Raw genomic sequence first — 19,630 nt, 5'->3', positions numbered from 1 at the left:
ATGCGTTGGTGACGACATAATCAAAGCGCGCTCCGCCTAGGCCCTGCCCCGGAAGCCAAATTGCCCTGAAATTAGCTTCCAGCCGCTTGTTGGGGCCAACGACAGGTTTTTGGGATGGAGCACAGTGTGGGTTGAAGACTGCCAGCGAGGTTTAAAGGCGCGCTGCAGCTCCCACCATTGTTGTTGGCCAATTTCTTTTTGATTGTTTCAAGTATTGAAAGTTGGGTCACAGAGGATGGTTTTGAAAATTAGTTGGCCTTCCTTTTCAGTCAGCAAGAGAGAACGCTGCTTGAGACAGTTGTGTTTGACCAGCTTTAAAACATGGGCTCAGTGCTGGCAGCGGAACGCCTCCTGCACATTGTGCGCGGCAGGGAGGCACGCAGGAGAAGGTGGCAACGGCTCCAACGGATGGGGAGGCAGCGGCCAAGGGACCTGACAAGGGTGAGCAAGAGGCAGAAGGCCATGGAAATGGTGCCAGAGCACAAAATAGAGAGGTGCACCAGGAAGGCCCTCAAGATGGGCCTGCCGCCAGGAGGAGGGTCAGGGACACAGACCTCCAGTACCACAGAGTGAGGGAGATGGAGAGGGGGCAGCATCAACAGGAGCCACATGTTTGTGAACACCAGGATGCAGAGGGTGAGGACCAACATGAGCAGGAGGGAGAAGGCAATGAGGCAACTGTCAGAGGAAGATGCCTACACAGACATGGTGGCAGAAGGCTCTTATTTTCAAAGGGTCTATAGACAGCAGTTCTCTTACATGGACCTCACTGATGACCAGTATCTCTGGAGACTGTGATTCCACAAAGACATCGTGACAGAGCTGTGCAATCTCCTGCAGCCAGACCAGCAACCTCAAACAAGGTTGAGGACAGCTCTATCAGTGGCTTCAAAGGTCACTATCGCCCTGAATTTCTATGCCACTGGATCTTTTCAAGCTGCAACAGCAGACATCTCTTAACATCTCACAATTTGCCGTGCAATGCTCTATCTGTCAGGTAACATATGCTCTGTATAAGAGGAGGAGGGACTACGTATCCTTCCGTATGAGCAGGGAGAAGCAGTTGGAGCGGCACACCGGATTCTTCAGGATAGCAGGCTTTCCCAGGGTTCAGGGTGCCATAGACTGCACCCACATGGCATTGAGGGCACTGCAGAGCAATCCCGAGATCTTCCGTAGCCGCAAGGGATTCCTCTCCCTCAGTGTTCAGCTGGTGTGCGGCCACAACCACCAAATCTTGGCAGTTGATGCCCGGTATCCTGGCAGCAGCCACAATGCTTTCATCCTGTGGCAGGCTGGTGTGCCAGGCATCTTTACTGGGCCAAACCAAGATTGTGGCTGGCTCCTAGGAGACGAGTGCTACCCACTGTGCACTTGGCCACTGACTCCCCTTCACCACCCCAGGACTGGTGCGCAGCAATCGTACAATGATTCTCATTCAGCCACCAGGTGCATCATTGAGCAGACCATCAGAATCCTTAAACAGAGATTCCGTTGCCTGGGATCGCTCAGGAGGAGTGCTGCAGTACTCACCTAAGCCGGTGTCCCTATTCGTCGTCGTCTGCTGCATGCTTCACAACCTGGTAGTCATGAGGGCACAACCATTGGAGGACGAGGAAGCAGTGGCAGCTAAGGAGGAGGACCAGGATGCGGGTCAGCGGCCATGCACGAGGCGGCGGCGCGATCTAGACCCTGCAAGGGAAGTTCTAAACCGTCTCATTGCTGCTCGTTTCTGCTGAGTTCATCCACACTTTGACCTTCATCTGTGCATCTCCATGGGCAAACCAATGAGCCCTTTAACACAACATTCCCCACAGTGCAATGGGAGATTTGCACAGATATTCAAAATCAAAATAAAGATTTATAACATAATAATGGTGCAAAATTACATGAACATTATCAGTTCTCTCCCTTGTGCAGTTCCTTATAACTCCTCTTACCTATTCTACAACTATGTCGCAGTGTCTCCCCTGTGGCTACTTCGTGGCTGTGGGAAGGCTGCTCTGTTTGCACTGTAGAAGCTATAGATGTCCTTCTAGGACTATCTCGACCAGTTCTGGCCCTGGAAGAGCTGGCTGCAGATTGGGCCACATCAGACTCTGCGCCATCAGTCTGGATTGGCTGGGGCGAAGCCATGGTTGGCAGCAATGGTGGAGTGGGAGGGCTTGGCTCAGGACTGCTGTGATCATGAGAGAGCACATCAGGATCCTGCTCCAATGACCCGGCAGCACCTCAGCATCCCCATCAATCTGCCGGAGCACAGTTCAATGGGGTGGGGCAGCACTGGAAGATCCCTGGTGGACCGTGGTGGACCCAGCGGCAATGGCAGAGCTCGCGGGGCATCCAGCTGAGACTGCATGAGGGCAGACACAGTCTCGCTGCCACCAGACACGACAGCAGTAAGATGTTCCGTGGCCTATTGCTGAAAGTGCATGACAGCATTCTGTGCTTCCAGGCCAGCAGCCACCCTCTCCAATACAGCTCTGAAACATTGGTTCCCTTCCGCCTGTGCTGTAATGGCAGCTGCCACATCGCCCATGACACATGTCATCACCGCTGGATCCGCACAGTCACTCTGGGAGTCCACCATCATCTGCACACTGGCAATGATGGGCTCCATGGTGTCCGCAGAGCTATCCGCAATGTGGGAGGCAGATGTGGCTAACAGAAAGCAGAGAGTCGGGATAAATGGGTCCTTTTCAGGTTGGAAATCGGTGGTTAGTGGTGTGCCACAGGGATCGGTGCTGGGACCACAACAGTTTACAATATACATAGATGACCTGGAAGAGGGGACAGAGTGTAGTGTAACAAAATTTGCAGATGACACAAAGATTAGTGGGAAAGCGGGTTGTGTAGAGGACACAGAGAGGCTGCAAAGAGATTTAGATAGGTTAAGCGAATGGGCTAAGGTTTGGTAGATAGAATACAATGTCGGAAAGTGTGAGGTCATCCACCTTTGGAAAAAAAAACAGTAAAAGGGAATATTATTTTAATGGAGAGAAATTGCAACATGCTGCGGTGCAGAGGGACCTGGGGGTCCTTGTGCATGAATCCCAAAAAGTTAGTTTGCAGGTGCAGCAGGTAATCAGGAAGGCGAATGGAATGTTGGCATTCATTGCGAGAGGGATGGAGTACAAAAGCAGGGAGGTCCTTCTGCAACTGTATGGGGTATTGGTGAGGCTGCACCTGGAGTACTGCGTGCAGTTTTGGTCACCTTACTTAAGGAAGGATATACTAGCTTTGGAGGGGGTACAGAGACGATTCACTAGGCTGATTCCGGAGATGAGGGGGTTACCTTATGATGATAGATTGAGTAGACTGGGTCTTTACTCGCTGGAGTTCAGAAGGATGAGGGGTGATCTTATAGAAACATTTAAAATAATGAAAGGGATAGACAAGATAGAGGCAAAGAGGTTGTTTCCACTGGTCGGGGAGACTAGAACTAGGGGGCACAGCCTCAAAATACGGGGGAGCCAATTTAAAACCGAGTTGAGAAGGAATTTCTTCTCCCATAGGGTTGTGAATCTGTGGAATTCTCTGCCCAAGGAAGCAGTTGAGGCTAGCTCATTGAATGTATTCAAGTCACAGATAGATAGATTTTTAACCAATAAGGAAATTAAGGGTTATGGGGAGCGGGCGGGTAAGTGGAGCTGAGTCCACGGCCAGATCAGCCATGATCTTGTTGAATGGCGGAGTAGGCTCGAGGGGCTAGATGGCCTACTCCTGTTCCTAATTCTTATGTTCTTATGACTCCTCCACGCTCCTGACCACTTGCAAGAGGCTCTCAGGCACCCTTGCCATTGCCCCCAACATTTGCGAATGTATGGTCCAAAGGCCTTGTTTCAAAGGCCGCCACATCGAGGGGCTCATCTGAGTCCTCTGCAGCAGAACTCGTGTGCGAACTCGCCCTCCGGAGAGCTGGCACCCGAGGTTCCCTTTGCCTTTGATCATGCTGCAACCATTAGGCCCTGGTGCATCACCCAGTGCAGACCCCTCTCCTAAATCTAACTGAAACGACCACGTTCTCCCAGTATCTGAGCTGGTGCATGGGAGTGTAGGAAGCAGTGACGCGGTGCTCGCAGCAGAGTCCCCCCCCTCCATCGCCCTCATCGGACATGTCGCCAATCTCTCCACTTGGCTCGAGGGTCCCAGTCTGACTGTGGCTCACACTCGGGGTGTCATCTGCAAGCATAAATGGCACAAGGGTTCCATGAGGGTGAGGTAGCACATTGCACCATCCAGCAAGCAACTTGCACACATTCATGACTAATTGACTGATAAGCGTTTGCATATTCAGGGAGAGATGGCATTAAAGGAAGGCCTTCGCTTACCGATGCTGCTGCCCGCAGGATCCACATTGCCTGCGGCCACTGGGCAGGCAACATGTGGGCCAATTAGCCAATGCACCCTCTCCTCGATGTCAGTGAGCTGCTGGATATCGGCCTCTCCCCAACAGTCCTCGCTTGCCCCAAACACCTCGCTTGCGACATCTTGGACTGCAAAGCAAAGAAGGATTGGCGAGTAGCAGTGTAATGACGCATCGGCAATTAGTGCAACTGTGAGTCCATTACATGCATGTGTAACTCTCAAATGAAAGGGAGCCTGTACACAATTGTGTGTATGTACACATAGATATAGATGCCTCAGCACTCAAATGGTGCTTCACTAACTATAAAGTGAAGGTGTAAAATAAGAGTAGGTGAAGGAGAAGCTCAAAGATTTACGGTCAGGAGTTGGTGGAATATGTACTCACTTTCACCATTCACCTGATGTTGTTAAACCTTTTGCAGCATTGTGTGGCGGTGCGGTCATAAACTGAGGTCCCAGACACCTCGACCGCTACCACTCCCCAGGCATTCACAAACACCGAGCGGCTGGGTCTTCCTGAGTCCGGAAAGAGTACGCGACTCCTTCCCTCCACGGCTTGGACGAGGGTTTCAGTTGCTGCATCGGAGAAGCGGCAGCCCCTCCTCGAAGCTCTTGCATTAACCATTATGTATCGTCAGAAGCACCAATGACAAACTCCCAATGCTCAGCATCTACCTGCAAAACCTGCCCTTTAAAAAGGCCAGGGAGCAGCTGCCTTGTCATCACTCAATGGGCATCAGCTGAATTTCTCGAGGTAATCGGTCAGTTCGCCCCCACACCACTTCAAAAAGCCCATTCCCGCCACAAACACCGCCGCGCTCATTTGTTTTTTGTCAAAGTGGCGAATTTCAATCAAATGTCCGCCCTATCGATAAATCGGTAATGCACCCCATTTCGGATGGAGGGCAATTTTGGGCCCGTGGTGTCTTGCCATCAGGATACTATCCGGCCTTTTATATTCGAGGCCAGGTTTGAAGATATAGATCAATGATTGGTTTTTTTAATTCTTTAAAACAACTTGACATCAAGAGTCTAATATTTGAAATGAATGCTTTCTGCATGTTTGAGTTCAAAAAAAGAACATTGAACTCATCAATTGGGCTTTTGCCATTTAGCGGATGAGTGCGATCTGCAAGGAGGGTCATTCTGGCTATCTGCCTCTTGTCTGTGGCCAGGTGGCCCTGAATAGGGAGCATACGGTGTCCATTGCTACACTTGAGGTCTTCCACCAGCGGTGGGCAATGCAGGGAATAGAGTGTCTAATAAACACACGCAATAACATTATGATTTAGTTTTATAAGTTTCTTTTTGATTCAGTTGAAATCAGACTTTGTTTCAATTCTTTTATTAGTTATGCCTCCTTAAAACAAAGGGCCACCTGAAAATTTGTTTCTCTGTTGATGACAATGGGATGACCAGGGGCCATCTTTTTGGATCAATTAAAAAAGACATAGATTGCATAGTTGATTTTGGCAATATGCTGATTTAGTTTTATGTTAAGCTTCTTTCAGTTTAATTGAACCACATGGTAGATTATTGTATGAGTGATGCCTTTCAAAGGGGGCACTTATGTTGCTGATTTCTGTCAGGTGACACTGGGGTAACTCAGCTGTATCCCTGGTCCAAAATAAAAGAGCCTTGTAAATGTTTGGTGCATCCCCCAGATCGGGGGGGCCACGATTTAATGTTTTCGTTTCCTCCCAAAAGAGTTCTATCCCTGGTCCAATTAAAATAGGCCACTTAGTTATGTGTCTCAGAGCTAGCTGTTAAATGTAATTCTTTCTGGGGAAAATGGATTTTTTTCACAGTTGTTAGACCTGCCACTATCTGAAAATTAGAAAAAGCAGCTGGAAACAAGCAATCATTTTGATAAATATCTATTAGTAGCAGGAAAGCTGCTGGTTAGTTCAAAATTGATGATCATGTCTATAAAACAAAAGAATGATACTGGTTTCTCAGTCTTGAAGTGTAAGAGTTACCTTTTGTCTGGCTTTTCTTGTTTATTGAGAATAGTGGTTGAATGCATGTGATTATACTTGGGGTCCCAGAATAGTTGCAACTTGCAAGACTATTCTGTTTGTGTGAAGAATTAATATTATATAATAGAGATTTGACATTTCAATGTGCCCTTCTTTGACAATATTGTGTGCATTGCTGTTTTTTAAATAATTTTGAAGGTTAAATTTCTTTCCAATGTCAATATTAATTTTAAAACTATATCAAGGGAGTTAAATGACTTTTGACTGTTTCTCTCCCTTATCAGGTGTCTGCAAAACTACATTCCTGCCTACAGTTTAACACTTTCCTGCCCAATTTGCCGTCAGACCTCTATCCTGCCTGAAAAGGGAGTTGCAGCACTACAGAATAACTTTTTCATTACAAACCTAATGGATGTTCTTCAGCGGACTCCAGATAACAACTGCGAGGACTCCTCCATTCTGGAAACTGTCACAGCAGTAGCAGCAGGAAAACCCCTTTCCTGCCCAAATCATGATGGAAATGTAAGTTAATCTTGGTATTAAATATGGCTCTACTCTGCTTCAACTTTAATCAGCGTTCTTTACCATTCGTGTCTTTCTTGACGAGATTTTACATTAAAGTTATACCCAATGCAGTTGGATTCATTGGTCAATCAAGAAGACTGGATTAGTAGGGTTTGTTTCACTTCTTCATGCACAAGGAGATCTCCTGCTTTATAAACTTGTGTTGTATTGTAATACCCTATACTTGCAGTACTCAACTTAAAAAGAAAAATTCAAGCAAATGAAGCTGCAAATCCTTTAACTGTAAAACTTATTCGAAAAGCACATTCAGAGAATTGTACCATACTTATGGTTTTCTCTGTATTTATTGCATTCTCAATTCTGTGAAAGCTTTCTCATTACCTGGAATGAGAATATTTTTGAAATCAGTGGGACAGCTGTCTGCTATAATGCAACTAAGGTGGTGTTCCTCAGTCTGTGGAATGAGCAATTGTTTGTTCTGGGAGTGGGGTGGTCAGGAATGCTCCACCTACTTATGAATGAAATATCTTGGTCTCGCGCTCTCTCTCTCGCACTCCCTTCAGCAGAAATTTCTGGATGGTGATTTGGAGTGGGAATCCTACCTTCTATTCTTTTTCCCATTACACCTTTTTCCTGCAGCCCCCAAAAACAAGGACACTCAAGCCAATTGTAACACCACTTGAGATCAACTAATTTGGCACTGCCTATGAATCAACCTGGAACCTTCCTGGTGTGTAAGGGTCAAGTACTCAATGAGGAAGTAATCCATTCTCGCATAGATTAAACTGTTGGGAAGGATGATGCCTTTCTTAATACAGTGATACAGCTGTGAAATGAGTGTTGTACTTGATGCAGGTTATATTTTCTTTAAACTTGGCTTTTATTCATTTAAGCAATAGTAACTTTAAACACTGGAGTTTAAACTTCAAAAAGCTGGGGTGTTGTAGCACTAACATTGTGCAGCATAGCATCTACAATTGGCATCATACTGAGGTCACCATCTTGGTTGCAGATGTTAAATCATTTAGGAGAACTGGAGGAAGTGGTTTGTTTCAAAGCAACACGAGTCAGGAAGTTATTCACACATTGAATAACATTACAGTGAGAGTTGAAAAACTTGGAATCACAAAACTTTCAGAATGGATGAATTAGATGGCCTTGCTCATCTGTAATTATCAAGTTGGTCAGGGAACTTGTCTGTCCTTAAGCGCCTATGGGTCGGACAACAGATAGAAAATGCTTTATTTAAGAATTTCACCCTCCCCTTTTCCAAAAATATTTACTGATATAAGTGGGTCAACCTTTGGCACGTTTCCTCAGTGGCATTTATTCCTGTGTGAAACTTGACCGAGTTCAATCAGGTTAATAACCACTGGGGAAATTATCTTTGTAAATGATTCTGCCATTGATGCATTTAAGTTTTATTAGAAACTTATTGACACTTGTGGGTGGAGGTGGGCCGAAAAGAGAAGGAAAGTGCAGATGGGAGACTGCTGGAAACCAGATTAAAAAAAAGTGGTGGGATTTAGCCTTTGCTCCATAATAATTATAAATAAATAGATACTTTTTTATAAAAATGTAGGTCATGGTTATTAATATGTCTCTACTTATCTGTAGAATAACTCCACGAGGCCTAGTGCTGTGCTTGAACTGCTGTGACTTTAGTCTCTTTATTGTAACTGCAGAGTGCCTTCACCACATGGTGTCCAGCCTTTTATACAGCTCCTGCCTGGACCTCTCACAATTGCACCCTCTAGTGGTACCAGCATAGTATGTACACAGAGTATACATATATGACAACATTCCCCCCCCCAAAGTCTTTGATACAAATTAGTTACAGGTTGAGGCGATCGGAACTCTGCGCTCCCTGGTTGATCGTCTGAGTGTCACTTCTGGCATGGGTGAGTTGGTCGGGCTACTGCTGTCTTGCAGCGCTGTTGGTCTGACTGGACTGTTGGAGATGGTGGGATCATCCTCGTGGTTGGCAGCTAAGTCTGTTGCTGATTGGGTGTGTTTAGGTGGATCGCTGAAGGTAAGATCCTCTCCCGGTAGTTCCTGGTTATCGGTAAATTGCAATTTGGTCTAGTCCAAATGCTTTCTGCACATTTGTCCGTTAAGCAGTTTGACAACAAACACACTATTCCCTTCCTTGGCTAAAGCAGTGCCAGCGACCCATTTGGGGCCATGACCGTGATTCAGCACAAACACCGGGTCGCTTACAGTGATGTCGCGTGATACAGCCACGCGATTATGGTACGTGTTTTGCCTGGTTTCCACCTGATCGTTGAGGTTAGGGTGGACTAAGGAGAGTCTGGTTTTGAGTGCACGTTTCATTAGTAACTCCGCAGGGGGGACCCCGGTAAGCGAGTGGGGTCGTGTCCTGTAATTCATCAGCACCCAGGATAGGCAGGTTTGTAAGGAGCCTTCCGTGACACGTTTCAAGCTCTGCTTTATGGTTTGGACTGCCCGCTCCGCTTGGCCATTGGATGCGGGCTTGAATGGGGCACACCTGACGTGCTTGATGCCATTGCGGGTCATGAATTCATTGAATTCCGAGCTGGTGAAACATGGACCATTGTCGCTGACCAGAATGTCGGGCAAGCCATGGGTGGCGAACATGGCCCTGAGGCTTTCAATGCTGGCGGTGGACATGCTGGATGCCATTATTACACATTTGATCCACTTAATAGGCATCCACGACAACGAAGAACATTTTTCCTAGAAAGGGGCCCACATAATCTACGTGGATCCTGGACCATGGTTTTGAGGGCCAGGACCACAGACTAAGTGGAGCCTCCCTGGGGGCATTGCTCAATTGTGAGCAAGTGTTAATTTGGCGCACGCACGACTCCAAGTCCGAGTCAATACCAGACGTGGGACCTGGCGATAGCCTGCATCATGACTATGCCTGGGTGGGCACTGTGTCGGTTGTGTATGAAGGTTGCCCTGCCTTTTTTTGGCAGGACGATGTGGTTGCCCCATAAGAGGCAATCCGATTGGATGGACATTTCGTCTTTACGAAGGTGAAACGGCTTTATCTCATGTTGCATTTCTCTTGGGACCGCTGACCAGCCCCCATTGAGGATGCAACTTTTTACAAGAGATAACACAGGGTCCTGGTTGGTCCAGGTCCTGATTTAGCAGGGCGTTACGGGTGACCCTTCACTTTCGAAGACGTCCATGACCAGGCACAGGTCTGCGGGCTGCACCATTTCCACTCGGGTGGTGGGCAATGGTAGCCGGCTCAGTGCCTGGCCTGTGGCAGATCATATAATCGTAGGCCGACAGTGTTCGTGCCCATCTTTGGATTCACGATGAAGCTTTGGTGTTTATGCCTTTTGCTTTCCGAAAACAGTGAGATTAGGGGCTTGTGGTCGGTTTCTAACTCGAACCTAAGTCCGAACAAATACTGTGCATTTTTTTTTTAAACCCCATAGACACAGGCCAAAGCCGCCTTCTCGACCATACTGTAGGCTCTTTCGGCCTTGGATAGACTTCTAGACGCATATGCAACTGGTTGGAGTTTTCCCACTACATTTGCTTGCTGTAAAACACACCCGACACCGTACAACGACGCGTCACATGCTAAAACTAGACGTTTACCTGGGTCATACAATACAAGCAACTTGTTCGAACACAGCAAGTTTCTGGCCTTTTTGAAGGCGGCCTCATGATTTTGACCCCAAACCCAGTCGTCTCCCTTGCGTAGCAACTTGTGCAACGGTTCGAGCAAGGTGCTCAACCCTGGAAGAAAGTTACCAAAATAGTTGAGGAGTCCCAGGAACGAGCACAGCTCCATTACATTTTGTGGTCTGGGTGCATTCTTGATGGCCTCTGTCTTCGAGTCCGTGGGCCTGATGCCGTCTGCTGCAATCTTCCTCCCCAGGAATTCTACCTCTGGTGCCAGGAAGACACACTTGGATCGTTTCAGCCGGAGTCCGACTCTGTTTAGTCGAAGTAAAACCTTTTGCAGGTGTTCGGTGGTGTCGCGACCAGTGATTAGGATGTCATCCTGAAATACAACGGTGCGTGGAACCGATTTCAACAGACTCTCCATGTTCCTTTGGAAGATGGCTGCAGCCGAGCGGATCCAGAACGGGCACCTGTGATACAAAACCAGTCTCTTGTGTGTGTTAATGCAAGTAAATTTTTTTCGACGACTCAGCCAGCTCCTGGGTCATGTAAAGCGGAGGTTAGATCCATCTTGGTGAACGCCTTACCCCCTGCTAATGTCGCAAAGAGATCATCAGCTTTGGGTAGTGGGTACTGGTCCTGAAATGAAACTCAGTTGATCTTTACCTTGTAGTCGCCGCAGATTCTGACCGTGCCATTGCTCTTTAGTACCGGTACTAATCGGGCTGGCCCACTCATTGAATTCGACTGGTGATATGATTCCCTCGCGTTAAAGTCTGTCCAATTCGATCTCCACTTTATCCCTCATCATGTAAGGGACCGCTCGAGTCTTGTGATGAACAGGCCGTGCCTCGGGGACCAAGTGGATCTGCACTTTTGCGCCTGTGAAGTTGCCGATGCCTGGTTCAAATAAGGATGGGAACTTGCTCAGCACTTGAGCACAGAAAGCACTTGTCCACTGAAGATAGTGCTTTGACGTCTTCCCAGTTCCACCGATACTTCCCCATCCAGCTTCTGCCAAGCAGCGTTGGCCCGTCGTCTGGTACAACCCACAGTGGCAATTCGTGTATCTCTCCATCATAGGATACTTTTATGTTCGCACTGCCGATAACTGGGATCAGTTCCTTGGTGTAAGTGCGCAGCTTTGTCTGACTCGGGCTCGGCTTGGGTCTTTGAACTTTGTTGCCCCACAGCCTCTCAAATTCCTTCTGGCTCATAAGTGACTGACTCACCCCCGTGTCCAACTCCATGGAAACAGTAATGTCATTTATCTTGACTTTCATCATCATGGGGGGACTTTTGGTAGTGAAGGTGTGCACCCGTGCACTGCTTCCTCGGGCTGAGTCGCCCCTCTAGCTTGTACTTTATGATTCTTGCTGGATCGGAAACCTCCTGCCGACTCCTCTACCACGTTTTGAGTCGCAGTTCTTCTGCTCATTCGCTGTGGGTGGCTCTTTTGGCCGCAGCCTTTGCACATAGTGTCTGAATCGACACAAACGGGCCCGATGGTTACCCCCGCAACCCCAGCATGTTAAACGATTCACATTTGCGCCCCTTGGCGGACTCTGAGTCTGAGTAATTCTTTGATCAACAGTTATTTTTGGCACAGTACTTGCCAGTGAGTTTTGATTCTGAGAATCTCAACTTTGAGGTCATGAACGCCTGGCTTAAGGTGATAGTCCGCTTCACGTCCCATCCCGTCGCGAAAATGTCCCGCAACATGTTGAGTTTGCCAAATTCACACGGTTCCACGAGCCTTCGTAGGTCTGCGACATATTTCACTAAATCCTGGCCCTCGGTACAGCGGTGTGTAGAAGCAATACCTGGCCAGCGAAACCCGAGTAAAGGTTTCACCCTCTGTAAACTTTTCTAAACTACCAATGGCAGCCATCTCTGCGTGTAAGTCAGTGATCTGTACTCGTTGACAGTTAATATGTCTCTGCATATCTGTAGAATAACTCCACGAGGCCTAGTGCTGTGCTTGAACTGCTGTGACCTTCGTCTCTTTATTGTAACTGCAGAGTGTCTTCACCGCGTGGTGACCAGCTTTTTATACCGCTCCTGTGAGAAAGAAGGGTTGCGAATGTGGTAGATGGATAGAGAATGTGGCAAAAGGATGGAGATAGGGAATCATGGGAAAATAGCTAAAGAAATGTCAAGATGCAGACAATTGCAGAATCAACAGGGGGAAAAAAAGGGGGTTACCAAGAGTTGAAGTTGAGGTTAGACACGGGTCATGAGAAAGACGCAAGGCAGCACAAAGAAAGAAAGCAATCCTAGATAGGAGGGGAAAAGTAATAGCTTTTACTGATAAGGAAGGGAAACTAATTTGGTTCGTTACTGATAAGGGAAGACAGTGTAGCAAAGCTATAACTAACCTGACCCTGACACCAGCCCTAATTGGGAGACTTTCTTGCCTGCCATGGGGGGGGGGGGTGGGGGGGCAGAAAGGGATTGGATAGACCAAGTGCTAATCAAATTTGTTCTGTTTTGAAAATGTATAACTACTGTGCTTGTCGCGCTGTAAAGGGGCTTGTCCAGGGGAAGGTAAACAGGCTCTGATTGAGAGTGTCCCTTTGTCTTGACAAGTCCTGGCCGGAGAATCTTCAATAAAGGTCTTTTACAGAAAAGGCAAAGAGGTGTTCGCATCAGTGTATTCGCTGAAACAGATTGAGGGAAAAAGAATCCGTATTAACACCTGGACCTCCCATAGTTGCACCCTCTAGTGGTACGTGTGTGTGTGTGTATATATTAATCAGTTATTTTGATATTTGGCTTGCCTTAGCCCACAATTATGCTACAATGGCAAACAATGTGATCATTTTGTGTATTTTTACGGATGTTTAATATTTGACTGGTTAATCTAGTAAGGTGACACTGGGAATATGCAATTTTTGTTTTGAGTCTTGAGCAGGAGTTTGAAGAGCCTGTGAATGTGGAAATCTTAAAACGGGGAGTAAATTGATCAAATATGTATGTTTGCAGCAAAGTCGCGTGCTTTGGAAAGTGCTACAATAATCACTAGTGTGTATCTCCCCTCCAATGTAACACATCTGTTCCTGCCTTTCTCCAGGTGATGGAGTTTTACTGCCAGTCCTGTGAGACAGCAATGTGTCATGAATGCACAGAAGGTGAACATGCCGAGCACCCAACTGTTCCCCTCAAGGATGTGGTCGAGCAGCACAAAGCTTCCCTGCAGACTCAACTGGAGGCTGTCAAACAGAGGTAATTGTACTATGTGCATGTAGCATAAACCCAGCTTTGCCTTTGATCACCGCAATATTCGTATAGGATATAGCACATGGTTTATTATACTTGAGTTAATCAAGATCAACAAACAACTTTAACAGAGATTGGGTTATTAAGGATAGAACATAAGAACATAAGAAATAGGAGCAAGAGTAGGCCATTTGGCCCCTCGAGCCTGCTCTGCCATTTAATAAGATCATGGCTAATTTGATCTTGGCCTCAACTCCACTTCCCTGCCCGCTCCCTATAACCCTTAACTCCCTTATCATTCAAAAATCTGTCTATTTCCACCTTAAATATATTCAATGACCCAGCCTCCACAGCTCTCTGGGGTAGAGAATTCCAAAGATTCATGAACCTCAGAAGAAATTCCTCTCCATTTCCATTTTAAATTGGCGACCCCTTATTCTGAAACTATTCCCCCATGAGGGGAAAAATCTTCTCTGCATCTACCCTGCCCAGTCCCCTCAGAATCTTATATGTTTCAATAAGATCACCTCATTCTTCAGGAAGCAAAGCGTAGGAGTAAATGTGTACTTTTCAGAATGGCAGGCAGTGACTAGTGGGGTACCGCAAGGTTCTGTGCTGGGGCCCCAGTTGTTTACACTGTACATTAATGATTTAGACAAGGGAATTAAATGTAGTATCTCCAAATTTGCGGATGACACTAAGTTGGGTGGCAGTGTGAACTGCGAGGAGGATGCTATGAGGCTGCAGAGTGACTTGGATAGGTTAGGTGAGTGGGCAAATGCATGGCAGATGAAATATAATGTGGATAAATGTGAGGTTATCCACTTTGGTGGTAAAAACAGAGAGACAGACTATTATCTGAATGGTGACAGATTAGGAAAAGGGGAGGTGCAACGAGACCTGGGTGTCATGGTACATCAGTCATTGAAGGTTGGCATGCAGGTACAGCAGGCGGTTAAGAAAGCAAATGGCATGTTGGCCTTCATAGCGAGGGGATTTGAGTACGGGGGCAGGGAGGTGTTACTACAGTTGTACAGGGCCTTGGTGAGGCCACACCTGGAGTATTGTGCACAGTTTTGGTCTCCTAACTTGAGGAAGGACATTCTTGCTATTGAGGGAGTGCAGCGAAGGTTCACCAGACTGATTCCCGGGATGGCGGGACTGACCTATCAAGAAAGACTGGATCAACTGGGCTTGTATTCACTGGAGTTCAGAAGAATGAGAGGGGACCTCATAGAAACGTTTAAAATTCTGATGGGTTCAGACAGGTTAGATGCAGGAAGAATGTTCCCAATGTTGGGGAAGTCCAGAACCAGGGGTCACAGTCTAAGGATAAGGGGTAAGCCATTCTGGACTGAGATGAGGAGAAACTTCTTCATCCAGAGAGTGGTGAACCTGTGGAATTCTCGACCACAGAAAGTTGTTGAGGCCAATTCACTAAATATATTCAAAAAGGAGTTAGATGAAGTCCTTACTACTAGGGGGATCAAGGGGTATGGTGAGAAAGCAGGAATGGGGTACTGAAGTTGCATGTTCAGCCATGAACTAATTGAATGGCAGTGCAGGCTAGAAGGGCTGAATGGCTTACTCCTGCACCTATTTTCTATGTTTCTAAACTCGTATAGACCCAACCTTTCTTCATAAGACAACCCCTTCATCTGAGGAATCAACCTCGTGAACCTTCTCTGAACTGCCTCCAATACAAGTATATCCCTCCTTAAATAAGGAGACCAAAACTGTATGCAGTACTCCAGGTGTGGTCTCATCAGTGCCCTGTACAGTTGCAGCAGGACTTCTGTTTTTATACTCCATCACCCTTGCAATAAAGGCCAACATTCCATTTGCCTTCCTAATTACTTGCTGTACTTGCATACTAATTTTGTGTTTCATGTACAAGGACCCTCCAGATCCCTCTATACCGCAGCAACTTGTAATCTCTCCCCATTTAAATTATAATTTTCTTATTTTTCCGACCAAAGTGGATAACCTCACATTTTCCCACATTATACAGGTGTGATGTCCAAAATCCGGAGTTACAGAATCCGGACTGTTCCGGAATCTGGATGCAGGGTCGTCCGGAAACCAGAAAATGTTCCGAAATCTGGACTCTCTCTCTCCCTCCCACCCCCCCGGGCCTTGCCCCAGCCACTCCCTGCTCCCCCCAGCCTCGCCTCCCACCTGACCTGCCTCCACCCGATCTCTGGCCTCCTGACCTCCCCAGGCCTCGGCCAGACCGACACCCCCGACCTCCGGCGGCCCGACCAACCCCCAGAATTCCAGCGGCCCGACCTCCGACGGCTCGCCTAACCTCGCCTACCTACCTTCCTCAGCCCAAGCGAAGACGTTAGGAAATATGTGGAATCCGGAATGGCCTCTGTCTTGAGGTTTCCGGATTTCGGATGTCACACCTGTACTCCATCTACCAAATTTTTGCCACTCACTCAGTCTATCTATATCTCTTTGCAGATTCGTTGCGTCCTCCTCACAACTTCTTTCCCACTTATCTTTGTATCATCAGCAAATTTTCTCCCTCTCCTGAGGTGGTGTGTGTATTGTCCACAAGGCAGGTGGAAGCTAGAATCATTCACCACGGAAGGCAAGAGAGATGCCATTAATGTTATTAGTGTATTTGCCAGGATGGACATCATTGTGCACTTCTCCCTTAAACTGGTGCATATGTGATCTGTCTTTGTCTACAGTGAAACCATATGCTGCTTCTAAATTTTTCAAGGGACCCAGAGTGGCACTCAATTGGTGATCCATGACCTCCATCAGCTACTGACTGACTCAATGTTGCTGTTTCTGTTCAAAGCCAGAGAGCCATGATTCCTATTGCTAAAACTGAGGGAATCAATTTCTTTTAAACAGGGCCTCCGTGGCAGCTCACAGGAAAATCCTGTTCACTTCTGCCATCAGAACAGTAGAGGCTGAATTGTTTATAAGGGCAGTTGATGGTGGAAGAACCAGGTACTAGGCTGTTGGCTGCACTCTTACACAATGAGTAGAAATGTGAAATGAAGGACTTTTATTTTGTTGGAATCTAGTCACAGTGGTTTGAACTTGGGCTTGCGCAGTTGCCCTGCTTTTGTATGAATGGACAGAACATAATGCATTCTAAGTTAATTCAGTACTAATGGGTTGTTTGTTTACCATTGGCTGCACATTTTTGAAAGTGAAAAGTTTGTGCACAAAACACAGCCCTTCAGCAATTTCAGTCAACTTTGCTAGTTCTTACTCATTTGTACTTTTCTGATGAGAACAGAAAGGATAGAATTACATCGAAGTTATAGCACAGAAACAGGCCCTTCGTCCCAACCAATCTGTGCCGGTGTTTATGCTCCACACGAGCCTGCTCTCGCCCTACTTCATCTAACCTAACAGCATATCCTTTTATTCATTTCTCCCTCATGTACTTATCCAGCTTCCCCTTAAAGGCATCTATGCTGTTCGCCTCAATTACTCCTTGTGGACCAAGTTCCATTCTCTGGATGACAGTTTCTCCTGAATTCTTTATTGGATTTATTAGTGACTACCGTTTCGGGCGATTAATTTACAGAATTACCGCCCGGCAGGTGTGTGTGGGGAAGAGGGGGGAAATTCGGCTCTTTAACTGTGTCACTGCCTCTCAGTGCTTTGGGGGGTTTGTTTGAGGCGGTGTAAGGGCGGGTTCAGGTCGGGTGCGGGCCGGTTTCCATTGACATCAGTGTCACGTGGACTTGCCACTTCGTGCTGACGCGTAGCAACATCACTCCTTCAGTTGAAGGGGAGGTACATTGTGAGGCTTCCGTGGCACCCACTGGGCCACCAGAGAAGAGTTCGGCCGTGTCAGCGGCCCGGCACCCAAGAATGGGTGGTGGGCTGCCTGTTGGCGGCCTGGCCAAACCCGCAGCCGCCGTTATCAGCACCTGCAGAGTCGGCTGACAATTGAAAGAAAATGGCGGCTGCGGCATTGCACCCTCGCCTTTAAGGGCGGCCGCACCACCCAGCCAATGGCAGCTTCCCGTCTTGCATAGTTGTCAGTCGTACCGACCGGTGGCTGCGGGGCGGAAAAAGGGTTGTCACGCAGCCAACAAGGGATTTCCGCTGCCCCTGACCTGGGGCAATTGCAGATGGGTCGCATCCTCCGCCTGCTCCCGGTCGGTGAGGCCGTACCCCAAGGAGGCCCCTATAGTTTCGGACTGTTTCTCTTCCCCACCCACCCCCCTCCACAAATGGAAACATCTTCTCTAAGTCTACCTTATCAAACTCCTTCATAATTTTAAAAGACCCCTTTTAAAAGTCAGCCTTCTCTTTTTTTTCTAGAGAAATGAACCCCCACCCTGTTCAGCCTTTCCAGATGTTCCCTCTAATTTTGTTTGGCTCTGCATGACCCCTTTTAAAGGGCTGTGCGGGCCATTCAAAATACTGCACATGCATGGTTTTTGTTGTGTATCTGTAAAGCATGCCCTCCTGTGTTCCGCCACCAGGGAGCGCATCCCCTTAAGTCCCAAGGGATATCCGCATCCCTTGGGAGCACTGTTTATAAGCTGGCCCCTAAGGCCTGTTCCTCACTCTGGAGTGTCTTAATAAAGACTGAGGTCACTGTTACTTTAACCTCACAGTGTGCAGTCTCATCTGTGTTAGGAACGCAACAACTGGCGATGAGTACACGAATCCAACTCAAAGATGCAGCAAACTGTGGGCATCCTGGAGAAGTTCTCGGAGGGTGAGGACTGGGAAGCCTATGTCGAATGGTTAGACCAGTACTTTGTAGCCAATGAGCTGGATGGAGAAGGAAGTACTGCAAAAAGGAGAGTGGTCCTCCTCACGGTCTGCGGGGCACCGACCTACAGCCTCATGAAGTCGTATGAGGAGCTGTGTACACTGGTTCGGGAGCATCTTAACCCAAGGGAGAGCATGCTGATGGCGAGATATCGGTTCTATACATACCAGCAATCTGAAGGTCAGGAAGTAGCGAGCTATGTCGCCAAGCTAAGGCAACTTGCAGGACAATGTGAGTTTGATGGCTACCTGGAGCAAATGCTCAGAGATTTTTTTGTACTGGGCATTAGCCACGACACCATCCTACGAAAACTTTTGACTGTAGAGACACCGACCCTCAGTAAGACCATTGCGATAGCACAGGCGTTTATGTCCACCAGTGATAACACCAAACAAATCTCTCAGCATACAAGTGCTAGCAATGTTCATAAATTAACTGGAACTGTGTTTGCAAGCAGAAATGTACAGGGCAGAAACCATGAGTCTGCAACTGCCAGCAGGTCTCAGGTGACCCAGATGACAGAGTCCGCAACAAAGGATGAATGCAAGGCAATTCATACCTTGTTGGCGTTGTGGAGGCTTCCATTCTGCCTATTCATGCTGCTTCAAAGGGTATGTTTACAAGAACTGTGGAGCAATGGGGTACCTCCAACGAGCTTGCAGACCAGCTGCAAGCTCTGCAAGACCTGCCAACCACCACATGGCAGAGGAAGATAGGTCTGTGGTGGACCAAAACAATTTCAAGCCTCAGAGAGGAGGCAGATGCTGAAGTACACTGGGTGCACACATTTTCGATGAAATGTCCACCTATAATGGTAAACGTAAAATTGAATGGCTTACCCATAGCCATGGAACTGCACACTGGCGCTAGCCAACCCACCATGAGTAAAAAGATGTTTGAGAGACTGTGGTGCAACAAGGCACTCAGACCAGCCCTGAGCCCCATCCACACGAAACTGAGAACATACACAAAAGAGCTTATCACTGTCCTGGGCAGCGCCATGGTCAAAATGACCTACGAGGACACTGTGCACGAACTGCCACTCTGGATTGTCCCGGGCGATGGCCCCACACTGCTTGGAAGGAGCTGGCTGTGCAAAATCCGCTAGCGCGCGGATGTCATCCCAGTTCCATCACATGTCGAC

General features: G+C 47.5%; 1 protein-coding gene across 1 annotated transcript in view; it reads left to right on the top strand.

Moving 5' to 3' along the window:
* trim2a (tripartite motif containing 2a) overlaps nt 1-19,630 on the top strand; it is a 163,426-nt gene that overhangs the window by 81,564 nt on the left and 62,232 nt on the right. The window contains exons 3-4 of the mRNA XM_070871425.1: nt 6,632-6,869; nt 13,579-13,730. Of these exons, the coding sequence (XP_070727526.1) occupies nt 6,632-6,869; nt 13,579-13,730 (390 nt within the window). The remainder of the gene's footprint in view (nt 1-6,631; nt 6,870-13,578; nt 13,731-19,630) is intronic.

The sequence above is a fragment of the Pristiophorus japonicus genome, chromosome 2, assembly GCF_044704955.1.
Source record: "Pristiophorus japonicus isolate sPriJap1 chromosome 2, sPriJap1.hap1, whole genome shotgun sequence".
NCBI lineage: Eukaryota > Metazoa > Chordata > Chondrichthyes > Pristiophoridae > Pristiophorus > Pristiophorus japonicus.
Note: the sequence above shows the minus strand (reverse complement) of the source record. Positions and strands in the feature narration are given on the sequence as shown.